The sequence below is a fragment of the Chiloscyllium plagiosum genome, unplaced genomic scaffold, assembly GCF_037043375.1.
Source record: "Chiloscyllium plagiosum isolate Xiang-an unplaced genomic scaffold, Cpla_swu_hap1 HiC_scaffold_8, whole genome shotgun sequence".
NCBI classification, from domain to species: Eukaryota; Metazoa; Chordata; class Chondrichthyes; order Orectolobiformes; family Hemiscylliidae; genus Chiloscyllium; species Chiloscyllium plagiosum.
In genome coordinates, this window is record NW_028270146.1 from 652,565 (window position 1) to 668,347 (window position 15,783).

The following is a 15,783-nucleotide window of genomic DNA, read 5'->3' on the forward strand; positions in this document are numbered from 1 at the left end:
AGTGGGCATCATAGAGACACAGCTACAAGGGGATCAGGATTGGGAACTGAATATTCAAGGATATACGTTCAATCAAAAAGATAGGCAGGTGGGCAGAGGGGGTTGGGTTGCCCTATTAGTAAGAATTGAAAATAAATCAGAAATAAGAGATGAAGTAGGGTCAGATCATGTAGAATCTGTGTGGGTAGAATTGAGGAACTGCAAAAACTAAAACAAATCTCATAGTTGGAGTCATGTATCGGCCTCCAAACAGTAGTCAGGAGCTGGGAACCTAACATTCAGAGATATTTGACCTTTCAGAGACACAGGAGGAGTGGAAAAGCTGGTTTAGCTTGCACTTTTAATAAAAGATGAAATGAGAACAGTTGTGAGAAATGGCCTGGCCTATATGTAACTCCAGACCCACAGCAATGTGGTTGACTCTAACTGTCCTCTGAGCAATTAAGATGGGCAAGACATGCTGGGCCAGCCAGAGATGCCCACATTCCATGAATGAATTAAAAAAAAACTGAGGGCATTGTTGCAAAGTTTGCATATGACACAAAGACCTTATGTGGTAAAATAGCAAGAGAGAAATGTGAATGTGATATGATCTGTGGCCATCCACTCATATCGTCCACATTCATTTCTAGGCTAGAACCTTGAACATGGCCTTTAATTGTTCTCATATCAGATTCTAAAACTTCATATTTTCACTGAAAACTGCAGCAACTGTCTGAAATAAATTTGTTTGATTCCGTGGGTTCAGTGTATACTCCAGAAAAATCATGAGGTAGTGTTGAGAATTTGGGGAGATTACAGAAGGACTTGGACAGAATAACAAAGTGGGCAAAGAAGTGGCAGATGGAATACAGTGTGGGAACATGTGAGGTTATGCACTTTGGTAGGAAGAATAGAGGAGCAGGCTATTTTCTAGATGGAAATGTTTCAGAAATCTGAAGCACAAAAGGACTTAGGATTCTCTTAGGGTTAACATGCAGGTTCAGATGACAGTTAGGAAGGTAATTCCAATGTTAGTATTCATTTCAAGGCTAGAACACAAGTGCAGAGCTGTCCTGCTGAGGCTGTATAAGGCGCTGGTCAGACTGCATTTGGAATATTGTGAGCAGTTTTGGGTCCTGTATCGAGGGAAGGATGGGCTGGTATTGGATGGGATCCAGAGGAGGTTTATAACAATGATCCTGGGGATGAAGGACTTGCCAAAGGAGAGTGGTTGAGGACCTGGGCCTGTATTTGAAGGAGTTTAGAAGGACGAGGGGAAATCTGATTGAAATTTACAGAATATTGAGAGGCCTGGATAGAGTGTATTTAAGACAGAAATAAGTAGGTTCTGGCTTAGTAGAAGGATCAAGCGTTATGGAGAGAAGGCAGGAGAATGAGATTTAGAAATTTATGAGCCATAATTGAATGGTAGAGCAGACCCAATGGGCTGAATGGCCTAATTCTGGTGCTATGGTCTTTTTAATGCCTCCCAATTTTGCCCCTTGCTTTTCTTTCTTTTGTTTCTTGCTTGGTTTCAGCCTCCTCAGTCTGCCTGCTCAGGATTCAACCCACCATCATTTCTTGTTTAAACTATCCTTGAGAGCAATGGTGGTGTTCAACATCATTAGGAGTCTGTAGAGAGAAGAAAAGGATAAAATGATTGAAAATGAAAGGACACAGAATGTAAGAATTGTCAAAAGAAGCAAAAGCGATGTGAGAAAAAGCTTTTCCATCCAGTGAGTAGTTAAAATATGGGATAATTTGAGTGAGAGCGTGTTGCATGCAGGTTGAAATGATCTGTCAAAAGGGAGTTCAATGGTTGTTTGTAAAGGAAAATGGTGCAGTCTGACAGAGAGAAGATCAGAGAGTGGCACTGAGTACATTGACCACTTAGCTGGTGTAAGCAGGATGGACTGAATGGTCTCCTTCTGTGGTAAAATAGCAAGAGAGAAATGTGAATGTGATATGGTCTGTGGCCATCCGCTCATATCGTCCATAATCATTTCTAGGCTAGAACCCTGAACATGGCGTTTAATTGTTCTCATATCAGATTCTAAAACTTCATATTTTCACTGAAAACTGCAGCAACTGTGAAATAAATTTGTTTGATTCTGTGGGTTCAGTGTATACTCCAGAAAAATCATTAGCATGTGTGACTGAAACCACAGGAGTGAACATGCTAATGCAATTTAATATCCATAAATGCAGCTTTTCATTATTATGGATTAATTTGCAAGGGCACAGCTGTTGATAACATCTGTTTGTTCAGTGAGTGTGACTAATCGTTATAATCTGAGCTAAAGCTGTATCAGTGAAGATTTGTCATTTGCATATATTTGGGCTTATTGCAATGGATCCATTCAGAGTACCTGCTGGAGTACTAGGTTCCACATCAACAAACATCACTGCTTCTCACAGGAATGGAATTTCCAGTAATCCACCAGATTGAACGTATTTACTATCCTCTTCTTGCAGCTGTTGGAGTTCCTGGTAAATGCAATTCATTTTTAACTGTGTTGTTGTATTGTGTAATATTTCTCATCCTATGTTTTGCAGTCATCTGTTCTGTTCCATCAATAATAATGAAATACCCTCAGAATCTGTTCATGTTGTTTTGTGGATATTGTAGCTTTTACCAGATTATTAATTGTACATAATGTTTTATTCATTTGTGGGATATGGGTGTTGCTAGTTGCCCAGCATTTATTGCCCATCTCTAGTTACACCTTGAGAAGGTGGAGGTGAGCTGCCTTCTTGAACTGCTGTAGTTGACCATGATGCCCTTTCGGAGGGAATTCCAGGATTTCCCTCCCTAAGGGCATTGTGGGTCAACTACAGCACATGAACATCAGCAGTTCGAGAAGGCAGCTCACCTCCACCTTCTCAAGGGGTAACTAGAGATGGGCAATAAATGCTGGGTGACTAGCAACACCCATATCCCACAAATGAATAATAAATTATGTACAATTAATAATCCGGTTTATGACCCAGCAACTGTGAAGGAACGGCGATATATTTCCAAGTCAGGATGATGAGTGGCTTGGAGGGGAGCTTGAAGGTGGTGGTGTTCCTATATGTCTGCTGCCCTTGACCTTCCAGATGGAAGTAGTCATGGGTTTGGAAGGTGCTGTCTGAGGATCCTTGGTGAATTTCTGCAGTGTATCTTGTAGATAGTACACACACTAATGTTTTGGAAACAGATATATCAGGACAAAGAAGGAATCAAACAGCAGACTATTGGAATCTCCTAATAGTCTCGTACTGAGGAACTACTCTATTCAAAATATTTATCAAGATAGATAAGTGTCCAGGGCCAGACCAGATATATCCAAAGTTACTACTAGAAGCGAGGAATGAGATTGCTGCACCTCTGGTGATGGATGATCTTTGCATCCTCACTCTCTCCGGGAGTAATACCGGATGATTAAAGGGATTGAAGGGTTCCTCTCTTCAAAAAAGGGAATAGGGAAATCTCTGGGAATTACAGACCAGTCAGTCTTACATTTGTGGTAAGCAAGGTACTGGAAAGGATCCTGAGAGATATTTGGAAAAGTATAGCTTGATTAAAGATAGTCAGCATGGCTTTGTGAGGGGCAGGCCATGCCTTACAAGCCTTATTGTGTTCTTTGAGGAGGTGACGAGACAAGTTGATGAAGGTAGAGCAGTGGATATGGTGTATATGGATTTCAAAGGCATTTGATATGGTTCCTCACAGTATGCTCATCAGAAAGTTGGGAGGTATGGGATACAGGGAAATGTGGTTGTTTGGATACAGTATTGGCTGGCCGAAAGAAGACAGTGAGTGGTAGTGGGTGGAAAATATTCCGCCTGGAGTTTGATGACCAGTGGTATCCCGCAGGGATCTGTTCTTGGGCCTCTGCTCTTTTAGTTTTTATAAATGACTTAGATGAAGAAGTGGAAGGGTGGGTTAGTAAGTTTGCTGATGACTCAAAGGTCGGTGGTGTTGTAGATAGTGTCGAGGGCTGTTACAGGCTACAACATGACATTGACAGGTTGCAAAGCTGGGTTGGGAAATGACAGATGGGTTCGACTTGGGTAAATGTGAAGTAATTCATTTTGGAAGATCTAATTTGAATGCTGAATGCAGGGTTAAAGTGAGGATTCTTGGCAGTGTGGAGGAACAGCGGGATCTTGGGGTCCACGTACATAGTTCCCTCAAAGTTTCCACCCATGTTGATAGGGTTGTTAAGAAGGTGTATGGCATTTTGGCTTTCATCAACAGGGGGATTGAGTTAAAGAGCCGCAAGGTTTTGTTCCAGCTCTATAAAGCCTGGTTACTCCACACTTGGAATATTGTTTCCAGTTCTGGTCAGAGGTGGGTACTGCAGATGTTGGAGATTAGAGTAGTGCTGGAAATGTACAGCAGGGCAGACAGTATCCAAGGAGCAGTAAAATCGATGAAGGCATTTTGCCTGAAACGTTGATTTTTCCTGCTCCTCGGATGCTGCCTGACCTGCTGTGCTTTTCCAGCACCACTCTAGTCTTGACTCCAGTTCTGGTCGACTCGTTATAGGAAGGATGTAGATGTTTTAGAGAGGGTGCAGGGGAGATTTAGCAGGATGCTGCCTGGATTGGAGGGCACGTCTGATGGAGAGAGGTTGAATGAGCTTGGACTTTTCACACTGGAGAGAAGAACGAAGAGAGGTGACTTGATAGAGGTGTACAAGGTAATGAGAGGCATAAATAGAGTAGATAGCCAGAGACTTTTCCCCAGGGCAGAAATGGCTGTCGTGAGGTGTTATAATTTTAAGGTGATTGGAGAAAGATATAGGGGAGATATCAGAGGGAGGTTCTTTACACAGAGAGTGGTGGGTGTGTGGAATGCACTGCCAGTGGTGGTGGTAGAGTCAGAGACATTAGGGACATTTAAGGACAAGCACATGGATGGCACTAAATTGAGGGGGTGCAGGTTAGATTAAGATAAACGCTCAGCACAAACTAATGTTGACATAGTTCACAATCTCTGTGCTGCAAGGAAGTAGGACACATTGGTACAAATGACATAAGGTGAAAGGCTGATGAGGTCCGGCATAAGGGAGTTCAAGGAGTTAGTCAGGAAATTGCAAAGCAGGACCTTGAGGGCCGTAATCTCACAATTAGGAAAATAGTGCAGTTAAATATGTCGCTGAAGAGCTGGTGTGGGAAGTAACAACGTCAGAAATCGATGGAAAATTTCAGCAGGTCACAGAGTCACATAGAAGCTGTACAGCACGGAAACACACCCCTCAGTCCAACTCGTCCATGACAACCAGATATCCTAAAGAAATCTTGTCCCATTTGCCAACTTATGGCCCATATTTCTCTAAATTCTTACTATTCATATACCCATCCAGATGCTTTTAAATGTTATAATTGTACCAGCCTCCACCATTTCCTCTGGCAGCTCGTTCCATACATGTACCACCAGCTGGGACACTGGCAGAATTCTACTGTTGCTGTTAAATAATATAGTACTATCTTTAACATCCACTGAACATTTAGATGACATCTCTGAAAGTGCAGCATTTCCTTAAGGCAGAGCAGAGGGTGTGACCATCGATTCAAAGCTACCACTGCACTAGGGATAGGTCTAAGCAAAGGATTGTTCAGTGTCTTGTCTTCTTAATAAAAACTGATCGAGATATGGTAATACCCCCAGCCCTGCCTTCCTCCAGCCTAACAAATATGACTATCCCAATCCTTTCAACGGTCAGGAACTAGAGGGCATGTAACACTTTAATTTGGGTAATTAGCGACAGAGTTATAGAGTTGTACAGCACAGAAACAGACTCTTCACTTCAACTCGTCCAAGCTGACCAGATATCTTAAATTAAGCGAGTTCCAATTTGGCCTGGTAACCCTTCCTATGCATTTACTCATTCAGATGCCATTTAATGTTGCAATTGTACCAGCCTCCACCACTTCCTCTGGCAGCTCATTCCATACACGTACCACCTTCTCTGTGAAAAAGTTGCCTTTTCAGTCCCTGTGAAATCTTTCCCCTCTCACCTTTAATCTATTCTCTCTAGTTTTGGACTCCCCTGCTCTCGAGAAAAGACTTTGTCTATTTACCCTGTCCAGGCCCCACATGATTTCATAAACTTCGGTAAGGTCACCCCTCAGCCTCTGACCCTCCAGGGAAAACAGCACTAGTCTAATCAGCCTCTTTCAATAACTCAAACCCTTCAACTGTGGCAACATTCTTGTAATTCTTTTCTGAATCCTTTCAAGTTTCACAGCATCCTTCCTATAGAAAGGAGACCAGAATTGAGTGCAGTAATCCAAAAGTGGCCTCACCAATGTCCTGTACAGCCTCAATATGACCTCCGAACCCCAATACTCAGTGCACTGATCAGTAAAAGAAATGCATACCAAAAGCTTTCTTCACTATCCTTTCTGCCTGTGACTCCGCTTTCAAGGAGCTTAATTTCACTGGCTGGCGCAATATCGAGGGCCGAAGGGCCTGTACTGCGCTGTAATGTTCTATGTTCTAATATGTATTACAGGATTACAGGCTCGCTAGAAAGGAACTCAGAAATGGACTGAGGAGAGCCAGGACGGGACACGAAAAAGGCTTCACAAGAAGGATTAATGAGAACACAAAGGCATTTTACTCCTAAGTGAGGAATAAGAGAATGATCAGGGAGAAGGTAGGGCTGTTCAGGGATAGTGGAGGGAACTTGTGCGTGGAGTCTGAGCAGTTAGGGGAAGCCCTAAATGTGTTTTTTGCTTCGGTTTTCACCAAGGAAAGGGAACTTGTTGTAAATGAGAACTTTGAGGAGCTGGGATACAGGCTTGACCAGATCAAGATTGATGAAGTTGATGTGCTGGAAATTTCAGAAAACATTAAGATTGATAAGTCCCCAGGGCCAGATCAGATTTATCCTAGGCTGCTCCGGGAAGTGAGAAAGGAGGTTGCTAAGCAGCTGGTGAGGATATTTGCCTCCTCACTCTCCACAGGAGTCGTACCGGAGGATTGGAGGGAGGCGAATGTTGTTCCTCTTTTCAAGAAGGGTAATAGGGAAATCCCTGGCAATTACACACCAGTCATAAATCCTATCCCTCAGAATTCTTTCCAAAACCTTGCTGACCACAGCCGTAAGACTGACTGGTCTGTAATTGCCAGGGATTTCCCTATTACCCTTCTTGAAAAGTGGAACAAATTCGCTTCCTTCCAATCCTCTGATACGACTCCTGTGGAGAGTGAGGAGGCAAATATCCTCCATAGTGGCTCAGCAACCTCCTTTCTCACTTCCCGGAGCAGCCTAGAATAAATCTGGTCTGGCCCTGGGGACTTATCAATCTTAATGTTTTCCAAAATTTCCAGCACATCAACTTCATCAATCTTGAGCTGGTCAAAACTGTATCCCAGCTCCTCTAAGTTTTCATTTACAACAAGTTCCCTTTCCTTGGTGAAAACTGAAGCAAAAAACTCATTTGGGACTTCCCCTATCTGCTCAGACTCCACGCACAAGTTCCCTCCGCTATCCCTGATTGGCCCTACATTCTCCCTGATCATTCTCTTACCCCTCACATATGAGTGAAACGCCTTTGGTTTCTCCCGAATCTTCCTTGCCAAATCTCTTTTGTACCCCCTTCTGGCTCTCCTCAGTCCATTTCTGAGCTCCTTTCTAGTAAGCCTGTAATCCTCCAGATCATTGCTTCCTCCACCTTACGTAAGCTGCCTTCTTTCTTTTGATGAGAAGCTCCTCTGTTCTCGTCATCCAAGGCTCCTTAATTTTACCACTCCTTGTCTTTCTCAGAGGAACAAATTTATGCTTCACTCGCAATAAATGTTCCTTAAACAGTCTCCACATGTCTGTTGTACCATTTCTATGGAACAATTGCTCCCAGTCTGTACTTCCCAACTCCTGTCTGATAGCGTCATAATTTCCTTTTCCCCAATTAAATATCTTCCCTCAGTAAATGCTCCTTTCCCTCTCCAAGATTATGGTAAATGTGAGGCAGTTGTGGTCACTTTCACCAAAGTGCTCTCCCATCGAGAGATCTGATACCTGTCCTGGCTCATTGCCGAGCACAAAATCCAAAATGGCCTCTCCCCTCGTCGGCCTGTCTACATACTGAGTAAGGAAACCCTCCTGAACACACCTGACAGAACGGCTCCAGCCAAACCATCTGCACTAAGGAGGTTCCAGTCAATATTGGGAAAGTTGAAATCACCCATATCAACAACCCTGCTACATCTGCATTTTTTCAAAATCTGCCTGCCTATGAGATCTTCAATCTCCCTACTGCTATTAGGGGGTCTGTAGCAAACCCCCAGTGAGGTGGCTGTTCCCTTGATGTTCCTAACTTCCACCCATACTGACTCAGTAGATAAACCTTCCTCAACAACCTTTGTTTCTGTGGCTGTGATGCACTCTCTGATTAGCAATGCTACGCCCCCTCCTCTTTTTCCACCCTCACTGTTTTTAAATGTTTTAAACCCTGGAACATCAAACAACCATCTCTGCCCCTGTTATGGCTACAACATCATAGCCCCAAGTACTATGCTTTAAATAGCTTTAAATTAAGGGGTGGTAAGTACAGGACAGATGTTAGGCGCAACATCGAGGGCCAAAGGGCCTGTACTGCGCTGTATTTTTCTATGTTCTATGTTCTACTGATCCATGCTGTAAGTTCACCACTCTTATTTCGGACACTCCTTGCACTAAAGCATACACACTTTAACCGATTTCTTTGTTTCATCGCGTGAGAAACCTTCCTGATAGATTCAATATATCCTGTCACTGCCCCGTCTACAACTGACCCCCTCTCAGACATGTGGCTCTGATTCCCATCCCCCCGCCAAATTAGTTTAACCCCTCCCGAATCACACGAGCAAATCTCCCACCCAGGACATTTGTGCCCCTCCAATTCAGGTGCAACCCGTCCTTCATGTACAGGTCCCACCTTCCCCAGAACGTATCCCAATGGTCTAGGTATCTGAAGCCCTCCCTCCTGCACCAGCCTCACAGCCACATGTTAAGCTACATTCGCTGACTGTTCCTCATCTCACTATCTCGTGGCACCGGTAGCGATCCTGAGATCACCACTCTACTCCTCCTGCTTTTCAGCTTCCAACCTAACTCTCTGCAGTCACTTTACAGATCCTCAATCCCTTTCCTGGCTATATCATTGGTGCCAATATGTACCACAATTTCTGGCTGCTCACCATATTCCATGAGGTCCAGTTAGCTTGTTACAATCAATATAATGCTCTGTCCCAATTCTTTTTTTCCCTGAGCTGTCTTCAATCCATCGGATTTTCGATCATTCCTAAAAGAAACAGCAGAGATGGGAGGAGGGGGTCCAAAGTTTCTTTATTCTGAAGTTTTGACTCCTTGAACAAAAGCCACATCCCGGTCTGTTTATCTAATGGAAAAATGTCATGGAAATCCACAGAAGACATATAGAGTAACTTTTCTCCTTTCTCAATAGAAGCAAATTTCTGGGTTGCTAGGGAATGGGCCAAGCTGAGTGCTATATTGAAACAGAAGTTGCAAGGGCTGATGGATCTATCTCAGGATACTGAGGAAGGCAAGGGAGGAGATTGCTGGGGCCTTGATAGATCTTTATATCCTCTTTAGCCCACGGGCAAGATCCCAGAAGACAGGAGACTGGAGAATGACTGGTGCCAAGGCTGTGATTTTATTTAAGAAGGGAACAGGGATAACAGGAAATTATAGGCCAGTGAGCTTTACATCAGCACTATGGAAATTATTGGAGGTGATTCTTAGTGACAGAATCTGCTTGCATTTGAAAAAGAAATAACTTATTCAGGATAGTTAGCGTGGCTTTGTGAAGGGGATGTCTTGCTTCACCAACTTAATTGAGTTTTTGTGGCAGTAATGGAGGTGATTGATGAGGGTTGGACAATAGTAGGTAATGTCTGCAGGAATTTATTTACTAATTTGACAAAGTCCTTTGTGGTAGGTTAGTTCAGGAGATTAAGTTGCATGGGATCCATGATGAGTCAGAAAACTGAATGCAAAATTGTCTTGGTCATAGAAGATAGTTGTGGAGGGGTGTTTTACTGATGGGAGATCTCTGACCAATGATGTTCCACAAGGATCAGTGCTGAGACCTGTAGCATTAGTAAAATATATAAAGAACTTAGATAATAATGTGGGTGGTTTGATCAGTCAGTTTGCCAACAACACTAAAATTGGTGGAGTTGTGGTTAGTGAGGAAGGTGGTCAAAGCATACAGCATAATATAGATCAGCTGAAAGGTTAGGTGGAGGTTCCAGCCTCCCCACTACTCTTGACCCACTCCAATTTGCCTATCGGGCCAACAGATACACATCAGATGCCATAACACTTGCCCTTCACTCCTCCTAAGAACACTTTGACACCAAGAACAGCTACGTAAGAATCCTACTCATTGACTACAGTTCAGCCTTCAACACTATTATCCCCTCAAGACTGATTACTATATTTAGTAATTCCAGACTAAGACCCACTCTCTGCAACTGGATCCTCAGTTTCCTGACCCACAGGCCACAATCAGTGAAGATTGGGGACAATATTTCATCCTCATTAACACTCAACACTGGAGCCCCCTCAGGGGTGCATACTCAGCCCGCTACCATACTCACTCTATACCCACAACTGCGTCACCAAATACCAGACTAATGCCATTTACAAGTTCACTGATGACACCACTATAGTTGGTCGGATCTCAGATGGCGATGAGACAGACTACAGATGGGAGGTGGAAGACCTGAAAAAATGGTGCACTGAGAACAACCTAGCTCTCAATGCCAGCAAAACCAAGGAACTCATTACTGACTTACATCAGAATGCTACTCATGCCCCCCTACACATTAACAGCACAGAGGTGGAACGAGTGGAGAGTGTCAAGCTCCTGGGAGTGGTCATCCACAACAAGCTTTCTTGGACTCTTCATGTGGACGCACTGGTTACAAAGGTCCAATAACGTCTCTTCTTCCTTAGGCAGATATGGAAATTTGGCATGACGGTGAATACCCATGCCAATTTTTATAGATGCGGCATCGAGAGCATTCTGTCTGGATGTATCACTACCTGGTATGGCAACTGTACCATTCAAGATCGGAGACGGTTACAGAGAGTGGTGAACTCGGCCCAGACAATCACAAAGGCCAACCTCCCATCTATAGAATCCATCTCCCAGGCCCACTGTCAAGGAAAGGCCGCCAGCACTCTCAAAGATCCATCCCACCCTGGCAATGTTTTTCTACAACCTCTACCATCAGGGAGAAGGTACAGAAGCCTGAACACACTCACCAGCCGGTTTTGTAACAGTCTCTACCCTCCTGTTGTTAGAAAAACAAATGGACTCACAAACTCTTAACATTCGCCTGTACCTGTGTTTTTGTTTTTTGGTGTTGTTTACCTATTATTTACTTATCTCTGCTACTCGTATTGCTCACAAGACAAAGCTTTTCACTGTGCCACGGTACAAGGGGCAATAAATTCAATTCATTCATTCAATTCAGAAATGACTGGTGGAGTTTAGTCTGGACTTGTGTTAAATGATGCTTTCTGAGAAATCAACTACAAGAGAAAAGTGTGCAGTAAACGGCAGGACCCTTCGGAGCGCTGTTATACAGAGGGACCCTGGGTTTAAATCCATAGCTCCATGAAAATGGCGACACAAGTGAATGTGCTAAAGAAGCCATACAGCATACTTGCTTTCATTGGTCAAGGCACTGAGTATGAAAGTTGTGAAATCATGTTGTGAGGCAACACTTGGAGTATTGTGGGCAGTTCTGATCAATGCACTATCGGAAGGATGAAGAGGCTTTGCAGAATCTGCAGCCGAGGTATACCAGGAATGTTACCTGGATTGGAGTATATTAACTATGAAGACAGGTTGGACAATCTTGGAATGTTTTCTCTAGAGCATCAGAGACTGAGGGGCTAACTGATAGCAATATATAAAATTACAAAATCTCACTGTTCCAGTGAGATCATCTCTCATTCTTCTAAAACCAGTGAGTAGAGTCCCAACCTGTTTAACCTTTGTCCATAAGATGAACCCCAAATCAAAGATCTTCCTCGTGAACTTTCACTGAACTGCCTTCAGTGAAATAATATTTTTCCTTAAATAGGGGGACCACAACGCCTCCAAGTACACCAGATGCCGTCCTCACCCAGTACCTTGTACAATTGCACTACAACTTCCTGACTCTTATACTCCAACCCCCTTGAAATAAGGCCATCAATCCATGAGCCTTCCTGAGTCCCTGCTACACCCACATGCTAATTTTCTGTGTTTTGTGCCCAAGATCTCTCCCCAAGTCCCTTTGTGTTGGAGCTTTCTGTAGTTTTTCTCCGTTTCAATAATATACCATTCTTTTCATCTTCCTTCTGTAATGAACAACTTCACATTTTTCTCACATTGTACTCCATTTGCCAATTTTTTTTCCATTTTCTTAACCTATTATTACCTCTCTGTCGACCATTCATATCCTTCTTGCAACCTGTCCTTGTGTTGTCTACAGAATTGGTTACAATATATTCACTTCCTTCCTCTCAGTCATTAATATATTGTAAACAGTTGTGTTGCCAGCACAGATCCCTGTGGAACCCCACTGGGTCACAGGTCACCCACCTGAGAAAGAGTCCCTTATCCCCACTCATTGTTTCCTACCCATGAGCCAACTGTCTATCCCATTCCAATATACTACCTCCAAAATTGTAGATGTTTTACCTTTTCATGTAAACATTTGTGAGGTATCTGTCACATGCATTCGAGAAGTCCAAATTTAACACATCTATTCCCTTTATTGACTCTGATTGAGGCATCCTCAGAAACTAGTTGCATAGATAGGGTTGATGGTTAGAATCTTTTTCCCAGAATTGAAATATCAAATATTAGGGAGCATGCATTTAAGGCAAGAGGGCAAAATTCAAAGGAGATGTGAGGAGCAAGTTTATATATACAGTGAGTAGTAATCTGGAACACACTGCCAGGGTGTTGATGGAGGCAAATACAATAGGGACATTTAAGAGACTTTGAGATAAGTACACAAACATGCAAGAAATGGAAGGATTTCAACCAAAGGCAGGCAAAAGGGATTAGTTTCACTTGGCATTATGTTTGGTACAACATCGTGGGCCAAAGGGCCTGTTCCTGTGCTGTACTATTCTATGTTCTATGTTCTAACTAAATCAATCAGACACCATTTCCCTTTCATGACGTCATGCTGACACTGCTCAATTAAATTCAGACAACTGTTCTATTATTGCTTCCTTAATAATTGATTCCAATAATAATACAGTAGATGTTATGCTAATTGGGCTGTAATTACCCGTATTTTCCCTTCTTCTCTTTTTGAATAGAGGACTCACATCCGCACTTTTCCAATCCTCTGGTACTTTTTCATATTCCAAGAAATTTTAGAAAATTACAACTAATGCATCCATTATCTCTGTAGCTACCTCTTACAACTTATGTATAATTATTAGACATAATAATGTATAATTTCGGTTGTCTACTGAGAAGACCAACAGAAAATAGTTGCTCAATGCCTTTTCCTTCTTTCATGCTCATGATAGTTTCTCTTCTTTAGAATTTTAAGAGCACTAAAGTGCTTTACGGACATCTCTAAAAGCTAATCAAGTCTCATTTTGTATTTGTGCGTAATATCTCTTTTTTTGATGCAGCAACTGAGCTTGCTCTGGCTTCATATCTGTTTCTAAATTTATTTACTTCTGTTTCTGTCTCTTACAGTTAACGTGGTAGCGATTGTGATCTTGTCCCGAGGTAGATGTGGTCTGTCAAAATGTATCACTTGCTACCTGGTGGGAATGGCAGCATCTGATCTTCTGGTTGTCATCACTGATCCCATTTTGAAATGGACTGTTGCAATTTATTTCCCAGGTTCATTCATGGACATTACTCCTGTTTGTAGTTTCATTATCTTCCTCAGGTTTGCAACTACTGTAGTTTCTGTCTGGCTCACTGTTGTTTTCACCCTTGATCGTTTTGTGGCCATTTGTTGTGAAAAACTGAAAACAAAATATTGCACAGAAAAAACAGCCATTGTGGTTCTTGGAATAGTGACTATTATTGGCTGTTTAGTACCTGTCCCTTGGTATTTTACATATGGACCACAGTATGTCATGGATAATGTTCCCTGGAAATGCATCTATAAACAGAGCTTCCTTACATCCCCTGCTTGGGCTGCATATGAATTGTTTCACCTTATTTTAACCCCATGTATCCCAGTTTTTCTTATGTTGCTGCTCAATTTTCTGACAGTCAGACGTATTTTAATAACAAGTAGAGTCCGCAAGGCACTCCGAATTAGAAACAATGGAACAACTCACCTAGATCCAGAAATAGAGAATCGAAAGAAATCTATTGTTTTACTCTTCAGTATATCCGGTAGTTTTATACTGCTGTGGGTGACAAAAGTTGTGTATCGAATTTATGTACGAATTACAAGTATTAGATATTATGACACAAATACTGACCCTCGCTTTATCACACAACAGACAGCAACAATGCTGCAACTTCTAAGTACCTGCACCAACACTGGGATCTATGCTGTGACACAGACCAAATTCAGAGAAGAGTTGAAGAAAGTAATGAAATATCCATCCAATCTTATTGTTAGATTAGTTAAAGCATAGAAAAAGATGAATACTTTGAAGTACTGAAACTAAATTAGATTTCATAGCCATTTTTGCAGTCTGGTGGTATTATCGCTAGACTATTAATCTGTTACGTTAAAGTTCTGTAATGTTTCAGGGACCTGGGCTGAATCCCACCATGGAAGATGGTGGATTTGAATTCGATGATAATCTGGAAATAAGAGACAACCAACAATGGCTTCATGGTCACCACTAAACTTTTAACTCCTGATTCTTTTAATTGAATGCAAATTTCACCATCTACTATAGTGGATTCAAACCTGGGTCGCCAGAACATTATCTTGGCCTTTGGATTAATCATAGAATCATAGAACAGAATCATAGAATTCCTACAGTGTGGAAGAAGGCCTTCAGCCCATCAAGTCCACACCATCCCTCCGAAAAGAATCCCACCCAGGCCCAGCCCCCTACCCAGTCCCTGTAACCCTACATTTCCCATGACCAATCCACTGATCCTGCAGATGTTTGGACCATGGGAGGAAACTGGAGAAACCAGAGGAAACCCATGTGTACACGAGGAGAATGTATAAACTCCACACCGGCAGTCACTGAGTGTGTAATCAAATCAGGGTTCCTAGTATAATGGAGAAACAGTGCTAATCGCTGAGTCACTGTGCCATCCACTTAGCCATCACCTTTCTTCGTGTGATTGACTCTTAACTGCCTTCTGGCAATTAGGGATGAGCAGTAAATGCTGATCTAGCAGTTACACCCACATCCCATGAATAAATGAAGGAATCCTTGCATAATAGGATGTAAATATTATACTGTAGGTTCTAGGAGAGCTTTGTGCTAGTCATTGCCATGGGTGAGAGTTTTGGTCATTTTGAGAAGACTTTAGCAATTAATTGTAGAAGCAAAAACATCAGGAACAGAATTACACCATGTGGCATTTCTTAGAAAGTGTCCAATGTGATTGCATGAGATAAAACACGTCAACTAAACTAAAGGAACAGCAGTAAACAGAAAGAGTAACTGTTCAAAAGTAGCAACATTTCAATGGTTAACAGTGTGAGTGTAAATTAAAGTGCACACAAACCCACCAACACTCTCAAACAAAAACTAACAAACTTAAAAGACCCAGCACAACCCATGGACAAAACCAACGTCATCAACAAAATTCCATGCAAGGACTGTCACAAACTCCATGTAG

The 15,783-nt window shown here is 42.4% G+C and overlaps 1 protein-coding gene across 1 annotated transcript; it reads left to right on the forward strand.

Moving 5' to 3' along the window:
• The first annotated feature begins 2,374 nt into the window (after positions 1-2,374).
• Positions 2,375-14,609, forward strand: LOC148149329 (putative G protein-coupled receptor 139). Its single transcript, XM_087989510.1, has 2 exons — positions 2,375-2,472; positions 13,705-14,609. The coding sequence occupies exons 1-2, from the start codon at positions 2,403-2,405 to the stop codon at positions 14,607-14,609; spliced, it is 975 nt and encodes a 324-aa protein (XP_087845636.1). The 5' UTR covers positions 2,375-2,402.
• Positions 14,610-15,783: the final 1,174 nt, after the last annotated feature.